The following is a 21,877-nucleotide window of genomic DNA, read 5'->3' as shown; positions in this document are numbered from 1 at the left end:
GTCCTTCGTCACAGAACAGAGGGTTGAAATGAATTGGGCAAGCTCTTCAGAGAAATTGCCAAAGATATACTAGTTCAAATAGCTTGTGTGTTTCTATGAGTTACTTTGGTATAAAAACTCATATTTGCAAATTGATTCTTTGTTTTATTGGAAAAAAATAATGAATAGCTATTATTTAAATTTGGGCTGCCAATGTACCTCATGGATCAATTGATCATTGGCTTAAATATTGCTGAAGTTCAATATTCTGGAACCTTACTAGTGGTATCTTATTTTTGATAGGTAGCATGATATGTAATTTTTGTACTGTGGGAGACATTTACTGTGACAGAGAACAACTTCTTAGCAATTTCAGCTGTTTCACACACAAATCCGTATCAAGTCTCTCTTCAAAAAAGAGGCTTTTTAAAAATCCAGTCTTCCTGACATGAAGTATCTTTCTACTCCTTACCAAACAAATGTTCTGTGTGGTAGCAGAAGATTTTATGGAGAAGCATGACTTGAAGTAAGCATGACTGTTACTTGCTGCCCTATTCTGCCTGTAGCACAATCCCTTACCTATAGAGATACTCTGTACAAATTGTCCTCTGTTATTCTAGTAGCTAATTAATTTGTAGCAATAACTTTATGTATCAGAATAATCTTAAATAGTAAATTAGTGACATTCATTTTTGGTAGAATATTTAATGTTTTAAAAATTATACATTTTGGTATGCAGATATCTTTGATGAAGTCTGTTTATTGGTCATTATTAATTGCTTTTACAATATGGTGGTGAGAGCCCTTCCTGAGCCTCTGCTGTTCATGTGATAAAATGACTTGGTAATGTGGCATAAGAATGTGCGGCATGGTAGCATGGTGGTTAGCACCGTGCTTTACAGTACCAGCAATCAGGGTTCAATTTCCGTCACTACCTATAAGGAGTTTATATGTTCTCCCTGTGACCACATGGGTTTTCTCTGGGTGCTCCAGTTTCTTCCCACATCCCAAAGACATACCAGTTTGCAGGTTAATTGGTCATTGTAAATTGTCCTGTAGTTGGGCTAGAATTAAAGCTAGGGCTTACTGGGCAATGCAGCTCGAAGGGCCTACCCCCTGCTGTATGTCAATAAATACAAATGAGCCAAGGCTTTGAGCTAGTGAAAACAAAGGACAAATTAGTTAAGAGCCTGAACATTTTTGAAATATTTATTCTGGAGAAGCAGGCGTTTTTGCCAAAGCCTGTGCTATTGTCTATGTAATTGTCTTTAGAAGACTTATCTGCCCCACCCCCGATTGGTTACTGATTTTCTATACCCACCTTGCTAGTGTTCCATTACAATCAGTTAGATGGATAGACACTTTATTGATCCCAAAGGAAATTACAGTGTCACAGTAGCATTACAAGTACACAGATATACAAATTTTAAAAGAGAAGTAAGAAAGAATAAAAAAGTAAGTTACCTCAAACAGTCTAACAGGAAGGAGTCATCACTTCCCTGGCTATAGTTGATTCATTATAGAGCCTAATGATTGAGGGGAAGAATGACCTCATATAGCACTCTTTGGAGCAGCACAGTTGTCTTAGTCTATTACTAAAAGTGCTCCTCTGTTCAGCCAAGGTGGCACGCTGAGAGTGAGAAACATTTTCCAGAATTGCCAGGACTTCTGTAGGGTCCTTTGCTCTGCCACAGTCTCCAGTGTGTCCAATTTGACTCCTATAACAGAGCCAGCCTTTCTATTCAGTTTATTGAGCCTGTATGCATCACCCGTGTTGATGCTATTGCCCCAGCACATCACCTCATAGAAGATTGCACTGGTGACAACAGACTGGTAGAACATGTGAAGGAGAGGCCTGCGTACTCCAAATGACCTCGGTCTCCTCAGGGAATAGCAGCATATTTGGATAGCAGTAGCAGGATAGGTCCGCATGGAATTACGAAGGGGAAGTCATGCTTGACTAATCTTCTGGAATTTTTTGAGAATATAACTATGAAAATGGACATGGGAAAGCCAGTGGATGTAGTGTACCTGGACTTTCAGAAAGCCTTTGGTAAGGTCCCACGTAGGAGGTTAGTGGGCAAAATTAGAGCAAATGGTATTGGGGGTAGGGTACTGACATGGATAGAAAATTGGTTGGCAGACAGGAAACAAAGAGTAGGGATTAATGGGTCCTTTTCAGAATGGCAGGCAGTGACTAGTGGGGTACCGCAAGGCTCAGTGCTGGGACGGCAGCTATTTACAATATACATTAATGATTCAGATGAAAGGATTAAAAGTAACATGAGGAAATTTGCAGATGACACAAAGCTGGGTGGCAGTGTGAAATGTGAGGAGGATATTATGAGAGTGCAGGGTGACTTGGACAGGTTGGGTGAGTGGGCAGATGCATGGCAGATGCAGTTTAATGTGGATAAATATGAGGTTATCCACTTTGGTGGCAAGAACAGGAAGGCAGATTGCTATCTGAATGGTGTCAAGTTAGGAAAAGGGGAAGTACAACGAGATCTAGGTGTCCTTGTTCATCAGTCACTGAAAGTAAGCATGCAGGTACAGCAGGCAGTGAAGAAAGCTAATGGCCTGTTGGCCTTCATAACAAGGGGTGTTGAGTATAGGAGCAAAGAGGTCCTTTTGCAGTTGTACAGGGCCCTGGTGAGACCACACCTGGAGTATTGTGTAAAATCCCTTACTCACTCTTCCTTCAGCTAGTCCTGACGAAGGGTCTCGGCCTGAAACGTCGACTGCACCTCTTCCTACAGATGCTGCCTGGCCTGCTGCGTTCACCAGCAACTTTGATGTGTGTTGCTTGAATTTCCAGCATCTGCAGAATTCCTTTTGTTTGGAGTATTGTGTACAGTTTTGGTCTCCAAATTTGAGGAAGGACATTCTAGCTATTGAGGGAGTGCAGCATAGGTTCACGGGGTTAATTCCGGAAATGGCGGGACTGTCATATGTTGAAAGATTGGAGAGACTGGGGTTGTATACACTGGAATCTAGAAGGATGAGAGGGGAATCTGATTGAAACATATAAGATTATTAAGGGATTGAACATGCTAGAGGCAGGAAACATGTTCCCGATGTTGGGGGAGTCCAGAACCAGAGGCCACAGTTTAAGAATAAGGGGTAGACCATTTAAAATGTTGAGGAAAAACTTTTTCACACAGAGGGTTGTAGTTCTGTGGAATGCTCTGCCTCAGAAGGCAGTGGAGGCCAATTCTCTGGATTCTAAGAAAGAGTTAGAGCTCTTAAAGATAGCGGTGTCAAGGGATACGGGGAGAAGGCAGGAAAAGGGTACTGATTGTGGATGATCAGCCATGATCACAGTGAATGGCGGTGCTGGCTCGAAGGGCTGAATGGCCTACTCCTGCACCTATTGTCTATTGAAGTTGAGATGACTCTCACCCTTCTTGCACACAACCTATTGTGTTGGTGCTCCACTCAAGTCTATCATCCAGGTCCACCCCCAGATATTTGTAGGTCCTCACCACATCCATGTCCTCACCATCAATAGTAACAGAACAGTGCAGGCTTAGTCTTCCTAAAGTCCATCACCATCTCCTTTGTCTTACTGATGTTGAGCTGTAGATGATTCAGCTTGCACCATTTGACCAGTTACATCTGCGAGGTCTATTATCACTGACATGTTATGAAATTTGTTGAATTGTAGCAGAATAACAATGCAATACTTTAAAAATATTAGACATTTCAAAAAGAAATATATATTAAAAATTATATAAGTTGTGCAAAAATAGTGAAGTAGTGTTCATAGGTCGGTGCATTGTTTGTGGTGCATAATCTGATGGTGGAGGAGTAGAAGCTGTTCATAAAACGCGTGTCTTCATGCTCCTGTCCCTCCTCTGTGATGGTAGCAAGGAGAAGAGAGCACATCCTGGCTGGTGGATTTCACATCCAAGAGAATTCCCCTATGGAATGTTAATAGACCTTTTGGGTTTTAATGACAATTCAGCAGCTTCCTGGACATTTGTGATTTTTTGTGTATTCCATGAACGTCTGGAGTTTAATCTCTTTTGCTCAGAAAGTGCCTTTCAGTGATTATATACCCACATCTTATCGATGCCCAAACCTTGTTAAATATGCCAGGAGGATAAGGCAATGAAACGTTTTCGATCTATGTAGTTCAGTTTTGCGTTGGATTAACATCCTTTACTTATCAATTGATCTCTTCTTTCTGCTTCCCTCCTTCTAGATGAACCTGAAACGCGAGATGCTTGGTGGGCCGAAATACGACAAGAAATCAAGTCACATGGCAAAGCTCTTGGATGCCATGCAGTCGTTGGATACAGTGAATCAACAAGCATCTGGTGAGTGTGGATATGATTGTGTATGCTCACACTGCTGTAGAAGTTTGGAATCATTTCCACTATCCATTTATTTTTACCTTGGTTATATTCATCTTAGTTTGCTATATTTAGTAGCCTGGATATTTGTGATTGCTCAGGTAGAAAAGTTGTTAGTACCTTTTATTATTATAGCATGAAACTGACAGCAACTTCTAAAGTGTACATGTGTGCAGTTAAACACGGACATCCAGAATCTGTATCTGTATGCAAGAGAAAAGAGCAGAAGCAGGCTACCTGGTCTCTCTGCCCTTCCATTCAATACGAAGAAGATAGCTGATTTATCCCAGGCTTAAACTTCTCTGTATCAATTTTCAAAAAATCATCCTACATCCATTTTAAGTACTTTTAATGAGCTAGCCTGCATAGTTCTCCAGTTTAAAGATTCTCTACACTCTGTGAAATGTACCTTTGTATTAAGTGACCAGCCCCTTGCTTCAAACTGTTGCTTTGTTCAGGATTCTCCCTCTAGTGAAAACAAATTTTTATGTTCTTCCATGTCTACATGGTGTTTTGCAACTATTATTATTTATTAAAATAGAGAATTCATGAAAACATGAATTTATGATAAAACACACCTTTTTTGTTTTGTTTTGTCAGATGTATACTTGTCCTTAATTATCACTTAACAAGCCAAAAATAAACCTTATGTAAGATCATTGTAATTTGGAGAAGTATTTCAAAACATCACAGATTTCACCTTTTTAAAATAGTTGAGATACTTGAGTTTCTATCCATCTGTTGTGTACATATTCCATTCTTTGTTACACACAATATGAGATGCTCAGTTAAAAATTGTGCTTTTTATTTCTAGTTTGCTGTCATGGAGAATCCTTCAGTGTCATTGGTTGCCCAACCTGATTGATAATATCACTGTTGCTGGAGGCCTTTTGATCCTTTTGAAATGACGTTTGACAGCAACTGATATGGGAAAAGGGAAAATCCATTTTAGAGATCACAAGATCTTTGTGATTTGCTTTCTTGGAGATCAGCAGTGAGCAACACTGTTTAAACTTGGGCTATAAAAATACAGTCTAATTTTGAAATAAAATTTAAAATCTAGGACACATTGTTAAAGTGCATGTATGTAAATGTTCATGCCAAAGTCAAGATTCAACCTTGTGTAATGGCCAAAGTGTGAGATGAACTCTGCACAGGAATGGAGTTTATGAAGAAGGATGGATATAGTTGCCTGACAGAAAACCAATGGGATGTTGGAAATCTGAAATAAAAACAAAACGATTGAGAGAAATAGTCTGCAGGTCAGGGAGCATATTTGGGGGGTGGTGGTGACATTTAATATTTTGGAGAAATGGTCCTTCAGAACATCCTATAGTTGGAGAAATGGTCCTTCAGAACGTTTTATAGCTGGAGAAAAATACCGTTGTCAGTTTAACACTATGACCACATAGCCAATAGAGAGGCTGAGAACAGTAACGGTGTGGAACAACTGGATTTGACGATATCAGTGTTTAGGTACAGAATAACTTAACGTGTTTTCAGATAAGTTCCAAAGGACCTTGCTGATGCTCTCCAGTGCAGGAGTAAACAGAAGCCATTTTGGGTGATTTGTCTTGCAACTAGGTTGGTAAAAATGGAGAGCAGCTAGTTGGAAAGAAGGAAATACAATGGGCAAGAAAAAACATTGCAGGAGAATGGTGTTTCACTTATGTCAGAATCTGCTTCAGCAGTGCTAAGTGCTGCAGCCCAGTTGAAAAAGTTTACAAGGTCAGTCAATTGCACTGTCATTTGTTGTGGCCAGTGTGTAAAGCTGGTGCAGGTCATTCTAGGAAAGGTTTTTGTGTATTTGGAGTTAAAAATTATTCAGAGAGGAAAAGTGCTGAAGCAGAACAGAAAAATAAGAGCTCTTTTCATTTGGAAGGAATATATTAATGGTAGATTTGGTGACAAAAGTAGTACACAGGAAGAATAGTTCGCAATAGTAGCTCAAGCAAGATCTAGGAAGGGAAACTATGTGGTCAGAAATTGTATTGAGGGTGAGAGATCAAGACGGACCTTGTGGATAAGCTAACACCTGAAAAGCCTGGAGCAGCAATGCACAATGTATAGTTCATGAGCTACATCCATTCTGCAGTCTAGTTTGTTCTTGCTCTTCAAGAGAGTGATGGACTGCAAGCGTTCATTCACTCCAATGCACATGCAGCTGTGATGGGGCCCTGAGGCTAGCGTTTGATTGACAGGATCCTGTGCAATGCATTCCCCTTTCGCTGCAAGTACAAGCTCCACCACAATAAACATATTGCTTTGGCTTCTAGTTAACCCTCACTCTGAGGCCTAGATAAAACATTGTATTGTTAACCATGTTTTTAAAGCAAGGATAATTGATATATTTTCAGAGATGAGAGAAACCAGTTAATGTATTTGTTAACAATTAAAAACTTTTAAATTAGCTCAGTTAATGAATCATTATATATGTCCCGAATCCTCATTTTTGAGTGGTCTTAGAAGTGAGTGGAATCCTCGTGCAAAAAAAAATTAAGCATCACTGAACTACTAGAAGATTCAAGTTCACAGATGGGAATATTTTGCTTGGTGGACTATTATGAAGGACAGTTGAAATAGAGTCTCAATCTTAGCAACATTTTTTTTAAATCACAGGCAGTTTTTGCCTTGAGGGAGGAGGGTGTGCCCCCAAGACAATTAGATGAATCTGGAATGGAGCAGTTTTGACAAGAAACAGGACAATTGTCCCAGTGTAGTCTAGCCACATAAGGCAATGCATAGCTAAACCATTTAACTCCATAGAATGAAGTCTCAGCATCTTGGAATTCAGTGAGTGGAGTTAGTGCCGAATTAATGAAACAACCAGAGAATATCAGCCAGGGCATTTACAAAAGTTTATTGACAGTCGTGCCAGGCCATTAACACTAATGTATTAAGGTGCCTATAAAATGCTTAATAATGACAGTATGAAACTAAAGTGTGGGCATCTTGTTCTATATTGTCATTAACAATACATTCATCCCACCTATTAAATTAAGGTACGTATGTCTTTCTGTAGGTAATAGAATGTATAAATGTACACATTTGTACAAAATAGTATTTAAGGTTTTCTTGCCTCTATAAGGAAATAGTGCTACTTTGCAATTTTTTTTGTTTAAGGCATCATCCCAATAATTTTCTGTTAATTTATTTTCCACAGTGAAGAAGTCTGTATCTTGTCTGCTTCAGGCACTGCGGCTGTGCTGAATCCAAAGATGCTTCAAGACTGCAGCATGGAAGGCTGTAGTGAACACAGGTTGTCAAGGCAGCCTAGCTTCTTTTCCACAGGGTCAGAGAAGGGAGAGTTTGATTTTTTTCTTCAGTGCCAGGATAGTGCTTCTCTATTAGGGTAGGTTAAACTATTACAGTGGAGGGCAGGTCCAAACAATTCATTTCTACTAACAAAGTTTGAAATTTGGCATCGATTTGGCAAGGAATTGAAATGCGGTTGTTGTTACTTAACAGCTTGCATCAAGGTAACTATCTAAAATACTAACCATATTTAATTATCTAATGTCACATGCCGATTTTCCACTTTGTGACTGGAGAAATTGTCATGCATTTGATTAAAAAAAGACAAATTGAGGTGTGATTTCAATGATGAATTATCAAAAATCATAATGGCTTACTGTCTGTAAGCAATCAAAATAATGCTTGGTTAAGCCCCTTTTCTTTCTGGATGTCCCAAGTAACAAGTCAATTGTCTGTTCAGAGCATTTGTACAATAATTTTCAAAAAGCAAGTGGGATTTTAATTTCTTTTGTGTTGTCTTCTGTTGTCACAACAATTTGGTACTTTACTGTATAAAATGTGTTTTATTATTGCGAATTGTTATAGATGGAAATGTCTGGGTTAATAAGCTTAACCTGTTTTATTTTAAACTATATGAAGTTGTCAGCAGAAAGTTAAAAGTCATGAGCAAAAGTTGTCTAAACTAGATTTTTAACCCTTGTTTATGTATGCTCTTATCTAAATGTTTGAAAAAGTTAATCGTGATTGATGTTTTGGAAATTTAAGATCTCATTAGAATGTGTCTCCTTTTACCAGATTGGATGATGCATCATCTGTGGGCTGCAGTTTCTGTCATATACCTTATGATGAATTAAATATGCCATTCCCTGCACACCTCACATATTGTTATGTTTGTCGGAAGCAGAAGGTCCCAGACGTTCTTTTCACAACAATTGAACCTCCACTAGAAGCGCCAATAACTGGAAAAGGCTGCTTGATTCAAGCTAGGTAAAGCCTTCTCAGTTTTAAGTTTTATGTGACATGGTTTAACTCTGATGCACTGACACTTGTTTGTCTTTGTGACTTAGACTGTGTCGTCAGAAGAAGAAAACTCAGGGTGAGGCCAATGCCACCGCCATAAGCAATCTCCTGCCATTTATGGAGTATGAACTTCATACCCAGCTGATGAACAAACTTAAATTAAGAGGAATGAATGCACTCTTTGGGTTAAGGGTTCAGATTGCAGTTGGTGAAAACATGTTGATGGGCCTTGCTGTGAGTAAACCGTTTACGTTAAACCCCCAACACAGATAAACTTATTTTGTATATTACATTAAATCTAGGCCTGCGCACAGTTTAAATAGTTTTGTGTTAATTTATTTATTGTGGTCAAGCGTGATTATTGTGCTTGTCAGAATGTTTAAAGTCAAGCAATGTACGCGATGACTGGTGTTAGGATGGTAAACCATTCATATCGTGAAGGGGTAGTTCAGAGCAGACAGGAACCATCTGTTTGCAGTTCTGATGAAGGACCTTAGACCTAAGATGTGAACTGAAACTGAATCAGGTTTAATATCATTGACATAAGCCATCAAATTAGTGGAACTGGTTTCTCTTTCCACAGACTCTACCTGACTGAGTTCTAGCATTTTCTGTTCATATTTCAGATTCCAGTGTCTGCAGTTTAATTTATTTTCAGGTATCGTTTACACAAGGGGCCAGTAATTTATAAAATATGCAGCTGTGTGATCTTGAAATACAAGCAGAATGTTGTGAACACATTCATAATATCTCAGAGGTAGAAACAGTGTTAACAGTTCAAGTTTGTGACTTTTGTGAAAAAGCTAATGATTCTCAGGCCATCTTCTAGGGAATGCTAGCATCAAATGGCCGGGTGTCCGTGGTGAAACGTTAATAGTTAGAACCAATAAATTGAAAACCAGTAAAAGTGAAAATAGTGACAGAAACAATGCAGATGTGAATAGGAATATATATTTGCCCTTTGAAAGAACCTGGGAGAAACCCATTTGAGATCAGAAGGTAGAAGATTGGATTTTAAATGTACTAGGAGAGAAGGATCTTAAAAATGATCTGAGGAGTAAGTTTTTCAGACAAGGAGTAGTTGGTGTCTGGAATGAACTGACAAGAGATGGTGAAGGCAGGAACAGTAACATTTAAGAGATATCTTGACATGTGTTTGAATGAGAAACGTATGAGACAATAATGGAACTAATACAAGACTGTGGTTTTAGAATAGATGAGCATGATGGTCAGAGTTGACATGATGGGTTGAAGGACTGGTTTCTGTAATGTACCACTGTGACAAGAATAGTGGGAAATGGTATTTGGAAATTGAATAGTAGTGGTAACACTGAATATGTTGAGCTGTCTGTTTTAACACTGCAACCCATGTTAGGAAATATGTTTAAATCTCTAAAGTTTTAAATCTGTGCAAATTGCCTGGCTTTTTTCTGTTATAAATCCGCATGTATCTACTTAAGCTGCCATTATTTTATGCATGAATGTATTTTCCTCTGGTTTTGTTCTAGTCTGCTACTGGTTTATACGTGACAGCACTGCCCTCTCCAGGAGGTATACAAGTTGCAGGGAAGACACCAAGTGATCTTTCTTATGATCAACATATTTCAAATATACAGAAAAAGATAAATGATATGATCATAAAAAACAGAGAAATCCACGAGATAAATCCTCCTGTAAGTATTGGTTCATTTGTGTATAATCTAACACGAATCAAAATAAAGTAACAACAGAAATTTGGGACTCTTTCTTGAAGATTGGCAATGTTGGAAGTTGACTGAAATTTCTGTAGCTGAGATACCTAGGTTTTTGCTAGTCAAGGAGATTAAGGAATTATGTGAAAACAGGTTAAAGATACTGATCAGCCATCAGTTGATTTAATAGTGGAACAGTCTGAGGAGTTGAATAATTTTGCTTATTCTTTGGTCAGTAAGCAGTATTTTCGTCTTCAATAAAATAAAATAAAATGTACAGTTTTTGAAGAAGTATCAAAGTGATTTTCATTATCTGATGGAAATCATGATTATGGATAATCCCTTCAATTGTATGCATTAGTGAAATAGCAAAAATATTAACTTTTATATTAAATCAACCTAGTGGAACATTTTAGCTCATCAGTGAGGAGCTTTTTTCATGCAAAGCTGCATCCAGATGTAGTAGATGTGTAGTTAAAAATTTGTGTTCATATTTCAATGTATTGGTTAGTGAGACGCTATTACAGCATGGGGTGTCGGGAGTTCAATTTCAGCATCATCATTAAGGAGTTTGTACGTCCTCCCCATGAACTGGTTTCGTCCCAGATTGCAAAGACGTACCAGTTAGTAAGTTAATTGTAAATTGTCCTGTGATTAGGCTGGGGTTAAATAGGTGGGTTGTTGGGCCTGGTACATACTGTATCTCTAAATCAATAAATAGGTTATTTAGCCAGAATTGTTTCTACCAAGGGGTGCAGCACTTGGGTATAACAACTCAGACTACAACACATTGCTGTTTTAAAAAGAACAATTGAGAAGTATTGGTTGCTACCCATTGAAAATGCTTTGAAAACCCTGTCATAGAATGGTGTTTTCATGTTGAGACCTGACATTCCTCCTGTGGGAACAAACCAGTGGCAGGAGGCTGCTGAATATATCTGTTTATTCTGTTTATTTTTGTTATAAGACTAAATGGAACAACTTTAGTCATTTGAGTATCTTGTTATTGAGGCGGTTAAACAAAAGATTGGTTACTTACAGTGTGTAACAAAATCAGAGTCTGGGATGATAAGAATTTGCTTCTGGTTGCTTTTAGAGGAAAACTCAATAGCATTTCAAAGTTGATTTTAAAAAAAGATGTTGGCTTAATAGCAATGATGGCATAATAAGGCCCAGAAGAGCTGACGCTGGTTTTATTCTTTAAATTGCTGCCTATCCAATGTTGAGTCTTGATGCTTTTATGATCCGAAGATTCTTTGGAAGAATGAAACATAAAACTGTTGCTTATGATCGTTTTATTAGGTGTTATAAGAACAAAGAAAATGAAGGGAGAAGAAGCATGAGGAGAGTGAACAGAAACAGAAAACAAAAGGGAAAATAGAGCAAACAAAGGTGGTCTGGTCTTCTATACCGGACCACTGATGATAGTAAATCCTATCGAAATTCCAACAGATAACGGCTAACCAATTAAATAACCAGTAATGTGACACCTGTCACTGAAACAAAGAAGTTTCCAGAAGAATACAAAGGCCACTGCAACCACTGAAAAACTCATTGAACAATCACATGTATATAGGTGATTATATAAAAATAGAAATAAGCATAACAAAGTTAAATTACAAGAAAAATAACAACTATACAGCCAAATCCAACACTAACCTGCAGTCAATGAAACAGGGGATCACTATAATTGATTGTCACCTTCAGCACCCAAAATGCAAGTGAAGACTAAAAAAATTCAACTCAGCACCAATTGGCAAAAGAAAGGAAAACTGACTGGTTCCCATTCCTGATCACTGTCCAATGATAACTGTTGGAATTTGATATCTATTTATATGCCCCTAACAAATAACCACTAGAGTTCTTTATCTAGTTTCATATCACCACTTAAATACTTAAATGAGGAAATAGAGGGTGACCAATACTCTTCTAACGATAACCCCCTTCATACTTTGTTTTCTATGGAATCAGAAGGGTAATGATAATAAAATCTTTCAGTAAGTGCTATTTATTTCCTATCCAATGCGTGTTTGACCATAGGAGATACTAGAAGAGTTGCTTGGATCCCCGATCCCAGAAACAAGGCAGCGTTCCAGGCTCTTCAGGTCCCATTCAGAAAGTAGTGACGATGTTTCCGAACTGGATCTTTCACATGGGAAAAAGGATGCCTTTGTGTTAGAGGTATGGAAATCCTGTTGAGAATGCAGAAGGATACATGCCTTGGTGATGCAAGAGACTTTGGATGCTGGACTCCGCAGCAAAAAAGCACTGAGAGAACTCAGTAGGTCGGACGGCATCTGTAGCTGGAAAGGAATTGTTGATGTTTTGGGTCAAGGTGCTGCATCAGAAAGCGTAGAGGGGAAAAAACATAGAAACATAGAAAACCTACAGCACAATACAGGCCCTTTGGCCCACAAAGCTGTGCTGAACATGTCCTTACTTCAGAACTACCTAGGCTTACCCATAGCCCTCTATTTCTCTAAGCTCCATGTACCTATCCAGGAGTCTCTTAAAAGACCCTATTGTTTCTCCCTCCACTGCCACTGCCGGCAGCCCATTCCATGCACTCACCACTCTCTGAGTGAAAAAAACTTAACCCTGACATCTCCTCTGTACCTGCTTCTGACCACCTTAAAACTATGCCCTCTCGTGCTAGCCATTTCAGCCCTGGGAAAAAGCCTCTGACTATCCACACGATCAATGCCTCTCATTATCTTGTACACCTCTATCAGGTTTCCTCTCATCGTCCGTCGCTCCCAGGAGAAAAGGCTGAGTTCACTCAACCTATTCTCATAAGGCATGCTCCCCAATCCAGGCAACATCTTTGTAAATCTCCTGTGCACGCTTTCTATGGCTTCCACATCCTTCCTGTAGTGAGGCGACCAGAATTGAGCACAGTACTCCAAGTGGGGTCTGACCAGGGTCCTATATAGCTGTAACATTACCTCTCGGCTCCTAAACTCAGTCCCATGATTGATGAAGGCCAATGCACCATATGCCTTCTTAACCACAGAGTCAACCTGCGTAGCAGCTTTGAGTGTCCTATGGACTCAGACACCAAGATTCCTCTGATCCCCCACACTGCCAGGAGTCTTACCATTAATGCTATATTCTGCCATCATATTTGACCTACCAAAATGAACCACCTCATACTTATCTGGGTTGAACTCTATCTCAGCCCAGTTTTGCATCCTGTCAATGTCCCGCTGTAACCTCTGACAGCCCTCTACACTATTCACAACACTTCCAACCTTCGTGTCATTAGCAAGTTTACTAACCTATCCCTCCACTTCCTCATCCAGGTCATGTATAAAAATCACAAAGAGTAGGGATCCCAGAACAGATCCCTGAGGCACACCACTGGTCACTGACCTCCAGGCAGAATATGACCCATCTACAACCACTCTGCCTTCTGTGGGCAAGCCAATTCTGAATCCATACAGCAATGTCACCTAGGATCCCATGCCTCCTTACTTTCTCAATAAGCCTTGCATGGGATACCTTATCAAATGCCTTGCTGTAATCCGTATACACTACATCGATGGCTCTACCTTCATCAATGTGTTTAGTCACATCCTCAAAAAATTCAAACAGGTTCGTAAGGCACAACCTGCCTCTGACAAAGCCATGCTGACTGTTCCTAATCATATTATACCTCTCCAAATGTTCATAAATCCTGCCTATCAGGATCTTCTCCATCATTTTACTGAAGTAAGACTCACTGGTCTATAATTTCGTGGGCTATCTCTACTCCCTTTCTTGAATAAGGGAACAACATCCGCAATCTTCCAATCCTCCGGAACCTCTCCCATCCTCATTGATGATATAAGGATCATTGCCAGAGGCTCAGCAATCTCCTCCCTCACTTCCCACAGTAGCCTGGGGTACATCCTGTCCAGTCCTGATGACTTATCCAACTTGATGCTTTCCAAAGCTCCAGCAAATCCTCTTCCTTAATATCTACATTCTCAAGCTTTTCAGTTCGCTGCAAGTCATCCCTACAATCACCAAGATCCTTTTCCGTAGTGAGTACTGAAGCAAAGTATTCATTAGGTGCCTCTGCTGTCTTCTGCAGTTCCATACACACTTTTCCACTGTCACTCTTGATTGGTCCTATTCTCTTATGTCTTATCCTCATGCTCTTCATATACTTGTAGAACGCCTTGGGGTTTTCCTTAATCCCGTCTGCCAAGGCCTTCTCATAGCCCCTGCTGGCTCTCATAATTTCATTCTTAAACTCCTTCCTGCTGGCCTTATAATCTTATAGATCTCCTAGATTACCTAGTTTTTTGAACCTTTCGTAAGCTCTTCTTTTCTTCTTGACTAGGTTTACAACAGCCTTTGTACACCATGGTTCCTGCACCCTACCATCCTTTACCTGTCTGATTGGAACGTACTTATGCAGAACCTCACGCAAATATCCCCTGAACATTTACCACATTTCTTCCGTACGTTTCCTTGAGAACATCTGTTTCCAATTTATGCTTCCAAGTTTCTGCCTGGTAGCCTCATATTTCCCCTTACTCCAATTAAGCGTTTCCTTAACTTGTCTGTTCCTATCCTACAGTAAAGGAGATAAAATTGTGATCACAAGAGATAGAAATTGAGACATAGTTTCTGAAGATGCTGGAACAAGATTTCAAGATATTGAACCAAAATGCTGGAGACTCTCACCTCTAATTCCTCATTTAAGCATCTACAGAGGGAAATAAACAGAGTCCAGATAATCACCAGCTATTTATTTTTGTCTCCCTAGATCCTGTCTGACCTACTGAGTTCCTCCAGCATTTTTTGTGCAGAAAGGAAATAGCTAATGTAAATAGGGAGATGGGGGATTGGGCAAAAGAATGAGACAAGGGTCAGTAGGTGATAGGTGAACCAAAGAAGAGTAAAGGATGACAGGCAGATGGAGCTGGAAGGGTTAGAGTAGGGAGACAGAGGCAGGTGAGTGATAGGTGGAAGACGGGATGGGGGAGAAGGGGAGATGGAGCAAAGGAGGATGAAAGTGGAGACAGTTGTTGGGAGTGTGACAAGCAGGAATACAAAGACCTTTGGTGTTGGAATCTGACAAGTAAAGAAGATAACGAGACCAATTCAGGGGGTGGTAAAGGCCACATGGAACTGGCTGGGGGAGGGGAATCCAGTTGATGAAGTGTGTGGGTCATTGGCAAACAGAACCAGGAGGAGAATGGAGCTGAAAATGGATGATGGGGGCAGGGAAGATAGCTCAAGGGGGTATATAAGAAATGGAACAAAAAATGGGAGGACTGGAGGTGCATGGGAAGGAGAGAGGGGGAAGCACAGCTGTTAAGAGTCTCTTGAAATGAGAAATTCAGTGCTTATACCACTGAGTTGCATACTACTCAGGTGGAATAAAATGCTTTTCCCCTAGGAACATATATCTTGATTTTCTTTAACCCCCATAATATTCCACTACACTCAATTTCTACTGATTTTTTGAAGACTTTGGTATTCCACCAGATCATGAACCTGGTTTCACTGCCTTATACCATCCCACTTCAGGAAGTTATTCACACTTCAGTCCATTCTGGAAATTATTCACACTTTAAACTATTCCACTGAACAAGGCATTATACTATATCCAGTGTAGATATTTCTTGTAACACTTGATTTTTTCCCACCAGGTCAACATAAGACCACATTGCATAGTTAAACCAAACACAAAATTTCATACCAAATTCCACCCTGACTTCATTGCATCATCATCACTGAAGCCTGACATGGTCATTCTGTGGTCATGATAGAACTGTCAGTTCCTTGTGAAGACCAGATTGAAGAGGTGTTTGAGCGTAAGAAAGCCAAATACTGGAAGACGTTAGAGCAGTACCAGAGACTGGTGGAGAGCGCATGATGCCAGGTAGTTGTCTGGTGTAGTAGTTTTGCTGGCTGTACTCTCTCCGGCATTATGGGGGTTGCAAAGAAAAGAGCCACAGTCACAGTGGTTGCTGATTGAGTCTCCAAATGGCTATGGATCAAGAAGTGTAATCTGTGGACCAGTGCTGCTGGGACACAAGCCAGGGCCTGATCAACCCCGGCTGGACCGCCTGGGCGAGAGTGTCTGATGTTGAAAGACCTGAAACATCCGATGACCCCAGGTTACACCACTGATACTGTGTTCCAGTGCATCCAAGGATGTATCTCAGCATCATTGATTCATATGAATAGGTCTAATAGTGGTGCACCATATTCCACCACATCCAGCTTTATTAGTAACACTTCCCTATGGTGCACAGAATGAGACTGGGACATTAACATTACTGCTGTATTTCAGATCGATGATGCAGATGCTGTTGAAGATATTCAGTCATTGTTGACTGATGCTCCCACACCACCTGGTAAGTCCTTAAGGAGATATTGAGTATATTTAAAGTGGAGGTTGATAAGTACTTCATTACTAGAAGTGTCAGATTTATGGGGAGAAGACAGTAGAATGAAGAGGGAAAATAAATCAGCCATGATCGAATAAACGCGCAACTCAATGGGCCTAATTCTGCTCTTTTGTTTTATGGTTTTAACTGAGTTCAGTCGTCTTGAGGCTGGGTGTGGGGAGAAAAAGGATTATGCACTTCTTCATTCTTTTCTAATTTCAATTCAGACCTTCTAATATTTTTATATATTGACAGAAATTGAAATACAGTTATCTGCCAATAAAGGACTGCAATAATTAGACTTGCAGTTGTTACCTTTGACATACACTTTCTGAATATGTTTTATGTTGACAGGTTTTTATAGCTGTAATACAGAGGTTATGCCAGGTATCAACAACTGGACATCTGATTTACAGGTAAATCCGCATGGCTTTTGTGAGACCAAACATCCAGATTATTGTCTCGAGCAAAGTTAGGAAATATGGTAGGAGTAGTTTGGATACTTAAACTTGCTTCGGTATTGTGAGAATATTTTAAGAGAAGTTGGCAATCAAGTCTTCATGGATGGAGTTAAGAAATTGAAAAGGATCACCCATGTGCCTACCCCTGGCCTCAGGGATAGGGGGATAGACATCCTTCCTGTACTTTCATCCGAGCACCTTAAAATTATATTCCCTTGTACTAACCATTTCCACTCTGGGAAAAGGGGAGGGGAGGGGAAGAGGAGGGAGGGAGGGAACGTCGACTCAGACCATGAAAGGCCTGCGTCGGGCATTTTCATGCCTTACAAAGCACAGATTGGACGTCTAGGAAAAGGTTTCTGGCTATCCACTTGATCTGTGCCTCTTATCATCTATCCACCTCTATCAAGTCACCTCCAATCCTTGTTTGCTCCAGAGAGAAAAGCCCTAGCTTGCTCAACCAATCCTCATAAGACATAAAGAAGTACAGATAAAATGATTAGAAAGAATATCAAATGGCAGATATTCACTTTTCTATTTGGAAAAATAAGCATTCAGAAGCATTGTGAGCTTTTTGATAACAGTGATATTGCATATGAAATTAAAGAAATGATGGACCTTTTGGATAAATACTTGGGTCAGTGTTAATAATCATAGGGGAATGATTTGTATGCAGGACATTCTAAGCAAACTAAATTGCATTAATCATGTACATTACATTAAAGGTTAATACATCCACAAAAGCTGATAATTCCATCTGAATAGTACAAATGTATTAACTACACTGTTCCAGTGTTCTCATCATTTGTTTCTTTCGATTAGAAAATTATGTCAGTGAATCTGATATTTTGTAATGGGTTTTGCCAATGACCACACCTACAGTGTTAACCATAAGGTTGGGATGGGAGAAACATCATGAAAGTAATGCAGCTGTATATCAAAAGAAGATGGTTAGACTCTTGTTGGAGAAGGTGATTACCTGGCCCAGTTGTTATCCAGGAGATTGGAGAGTGTATATGGAGGGAGAGACAGAAAGGATAGTTCTAAGAGGAAAGACAAATTTACATTGAAGTTTAAATAACCAAACTGCTAAAATTGTAGGGGATCTCCCCAAGGCATGATTACACCACCCCTCTGAGTCTGGTAGAGAGTATAGTGAGCCAGAGAAGCACTATTTTTGGGCAAGATGCCATTGTCTGTTAGTTTGTTCTCTGACAAAGAAGTGTTTTTGACAGTGATGCACTCATCTACAGTAAGTTATTGAACAACAAGGGCATTGTTCACAAGCAGACAGTCTGGTTGAGTTGCAAGAAGTTCACTTTTAACTGATTAATGAACAATCTGCTGGAGGAACTCTGCAGATTGAGCAGCCTGTGCACAGGGTGAGGTGGGTGGGAATGGATTGTCAATATGACAGGTCCTAATGCCTGCAGAGTTTCAGCCTGTAATGTTGACAATTCCTCTCCTTACAAATGCTGCTCAATCTGCTGAGTTCCTCTAGCAGGTTGTTTATTGTTTCGAATTCCAATCTCGTGTCATTGGAATCTTAATGAGGTACAGCATTGAAACAGGCCTAACGGCCCACAGAATCCATATGAACTATCAACCAGCTATTTACACATCCTACATTCATTCTGTTCTTTATTTTTCCCAGATTCTACCACTTATCTATGTACTAGTGACAATTTACAGCGGCCAATTATTTGGTTTAATACCAAGCTGCACATCTTTGGGATGTAGGAGGAAACTAGGGCATCAGGGGGAATCCCAGTCAGAGGGAGAAATCACTAGCAGTTCACCCACTCCCATAAAGGGCCATATTGAATCTTGGCCTTCTATACTGTGAGGCAGCAGCTCTCACATAGCTGTGTTGCGAAGTTTTTAATTGTCAGTAAAATGCTCAATCTTGCAAGGGTTGGGGAAAAGAACAGTAAAATTATCCCTAAAGAGCATTGAGGGAGAAAAATTTGAGCAGTTAATTTAAAAACGCAAACACGAGGAAATCTGCAGATGCTGGAATTTCAAATTCCAGGACGAAGTGTCTCGGCCCGAAATGTCGACTGTACCTCTTCCTAAAGATGCTGCCTGGCTTGCTGCGTTCACTAGCAACTTTTATGTGTGTTGCTATGAGCAGTTAAAGTTGCTGCTCCAAAGGTGACAGCGATGCTGGAGGATACCAGAAGCATAGGAGGAAGTCACAGACTTGTCTGAAGAAGGTAGCAGCATTTCAAACTTGCTCTAACATAGAATTTCAAAACAGCATTTCGAACAAGGGAAAAATAAATAAGTAATGAAAGACTGAGTTGAGAACTGATGATAAAAGTTGTTGAGGGATGTAAGGCAAAGGCAGGTATTCTTTCTGCAAATATGTTGAACACCTGGAATAGTAATTCAGTAAATGATGGGGCTGTCTCGGTTCAAGTCATGGATTTGTGTACATATATAATGCATTTTGAGCAATCAGTTGCCTTGCTTTCTCTGGGTACAAGGCTTTCTCTGGGTACAAGGCATTACTTTAGGTATCTTGAAACAAAAAGGAATAACCCTATACTAGAAAAGAAATACTTAAGTGTTTACTGTTAAATGTGTGACCTGTGAAACTAGTGTCGTGATTTTATCTAAAGACGCATGTCTTTTCTGAAGTTATTTTTTCCATCAAATCAACTTTTATTTATTTGTTTTATCTCATTCTGCAGAATTGAATATTAATTCTTGAACTTCATCTTTCTTTAGAATACGCATGCCAGTAATGTAAGATAGTCTAATCCTACTTATTATGTGGGTTGACTTGTTGCTTGGATTATAGATGATTCTATGTTCTAGAAGGATGAATATATTTTTAACTAGTTAGTGAAGTATTATACAGGATTGCAAATTAATACCTAAAATAAAATATATAATGGCCTTTGTTGGAATGTACATGTCAGTAGACTGGTTACTACTCCATGTGAAATTTTTGGTAACTAGATTGCTTTTGCAAGACTTGAACACCACCAAGTCACAAAAATATTTACCTTTAAATAATTGCTTTTGAATAGTGATGTTGTTGAAAGAGAGCAGGAATTTTAGAGTAAAATGTGTTATTGAGAAGAAAGTATAAAATGTATTAGGCATATCCATAGATCTTTACAAGAGAAAATCTGCAGATGCTGGAAATCAAAGTAACACACACAAAATGCTGGAGGAACTCAGCAGGCCAGGCAGCATCAATGGAAAAGAGTAAACAGTTGACGTTTCAGACCAAGACCCTTTATCAGGACTCGAGATCTTTCAACATCCACAACTGTAGTTCTGACTTTCATGCCTATTTTAGATGTGTTTTTTGTTACTTTTGATAGGGATATCTATTTGAAACTTATTAAACTGGACAATAATTATTCCAGCACTTGTTAAGTTTTTATGTTGAATGTAACTATTTACTATTTTGTATTTTCACCCAACTAATTTTTAAAGTAGTCATAATGGATGAGAATGGCTCATTCTAAGCATAGTTTATAAGTATTACTGTTAATGAACTTCACATCCATGTAGTCAACTCTGGTTAGAATGAGTTAATCAGAAAGCTGACTAATAGCATCTTAATTAAATAATATTTATAATTTGGCATTTACAGCCCTAAAGGGAACATACCTGCTACTGGCTAATACATTTTCTCTTCCATTTCCTTTTTAGATGTTCACTTCTGTGCGAGTGTTCCGGCTGAACAATGTTACCAGCCTTACATCACAGGGACTTAATAAAGCCTTTAGTGATCTTTGTGAAAATTTACTGAAGGTAAGAGGCTGATATTGTAGATAAGAGACAAGCTATTGTAGAATCCAATAACTTGAATCTGATACTACTGTTAACCAGAGAATTTCTCTCAGAAGTAAGAACAGAAACCAAAACGCAATTACTTTTTACTAGAATTCTTATTTGTAACTTCTCCTTGTCACCTTTGCAACTTTCTCCAGAACTCTAAAGCTCACCATTCCTCTAATCCTGATCTTTTGTACATTTGCTCCATTTTTTTAATCCATAAGTGACAGCTGTGTCTTCAACTGTCATCCCTCCTGCTGTGGAATCCTATCTACAAGCCCCTTGAATTAAATTTTCACTGGTATAAAGCTCAAAGCAGCATTGTATGCAATTCTAGGTGTATATTTTGTAAGATGTATGTTAAAGCTGCTGTGGAATAGGAACTCTTCTGACAACAGCAACATCAAGTCCTTTTTTCTTTACTTAAAAATATTAATTATTGATAGAGGATGGAAGAATAATATTCAATTTGGAACATCTTTGTAACTGAAATATTAAAACTTTGGTTTCTATATGTTGAAAGTATAGTTAGCATTTGGTTCATTACAAACTGGATTCATGTGCCTGAAGAGGTCATGGAGAAGGCTGCTGGACTATATTTTCCCTTTCTTTATCCTTGATTGTTTTACTGTCTTTGGGATTGGTTGGCAGTGCAAGGGAGGAAGTGTTATTCAATTTAGTTTCGGGCAAGCTTGATGGATCTGATGGCTTTGAGAATAATTTTTATGTACAAGCTGTCCCTGAGCAACATACAGATTCTGGTTATACAGATGTCATTTTCAGTTGTCAGTTATGTCCATTAGTTGGAAAAAAAGCAAAAATCAGTTGGTGTTATAACTACAGATAATATCAGTTGATATTATAACCATGCTGTGTTGTAATGAATGGCATCAAAAGCACTTAGTTGATGTGAAAGCATAACTACT

General features: G+C 39.2%; 1 protein-coding gene across 21 annotated transcripts in view; it reads left to right on the top strand.

Moving 5' to 3' along the window:
• c2cd5 (C2 calcium dependent domain containing 5) overlaps nt 1-21,877 on the top strand; it is a 116,305-nt gene that overhangs the window by 69,491 nt on the left and 24,937 nt on the right. For 11 of the 21 annotated variants that reach the window (XR_011882980.1, XM_072241772.1, XM_072241764.1 and 8 more), the window contains 9 exons: nt 4,187-4,301; nt 7,501-7,689; nt 8,388-8,579; nt 8,660-8,846; nt 10,121-10,285; nt 12,344-12,484; nt 16,596-16,659; nt 17,047-17,108; nt 20,826-20,927. Coding sequence is in view for 20 of the 21 variants with exons in the window: in XM_072241772.1 (XP_072097873.1) it covers nt 4,187-4,301; nt 7,501-7,689; nt 8,388-8,579; nt 8,660-8,846; nt 10,121-10,285; nt 12,344-12,484; nt 16,596-16,659; nt 17,047-17,108; nt 20,826-20,927 (1,217 nt within the window). In the remaining variant the exon portion in view is untranslated. The remainder of the gene's footprint in view (nt 1-4,186; nt 4,302-7,500; nt 7,690-8,387; nt 8,580-8,659; nt 8,847-10,120; nt 10,286-12,343; nt 12,485-16,595; nt 16,660-17,046; nt 17,109-20,825; nt 20,928-21,877) is intronic. The other 10 variants (XM_072241778.1, XM_072241775.1, XM_072241783.1 and 7 more) reach the window with 2 other exon arrangements.

This window comes from Mobula birostris, chromosome 23 (genome assembly GCF_030028105.1).
Source record: "Mobula birostris isolate sMobBir1 chromosome 23, sMobBir1.hap1, whole genome shotgun sequence".
In the NCBI taxonomy this organism is placed as follows: domain Eukaryota; kingdom Metazoa; phylum Chordata; class Chondrichthyes; order Myliobatiformes; family Myliobatidae; genus Mobula; species Mobula birostris.
This window is presented reverse-complemented; position numbering and strand designations above follow the sequence as displayed.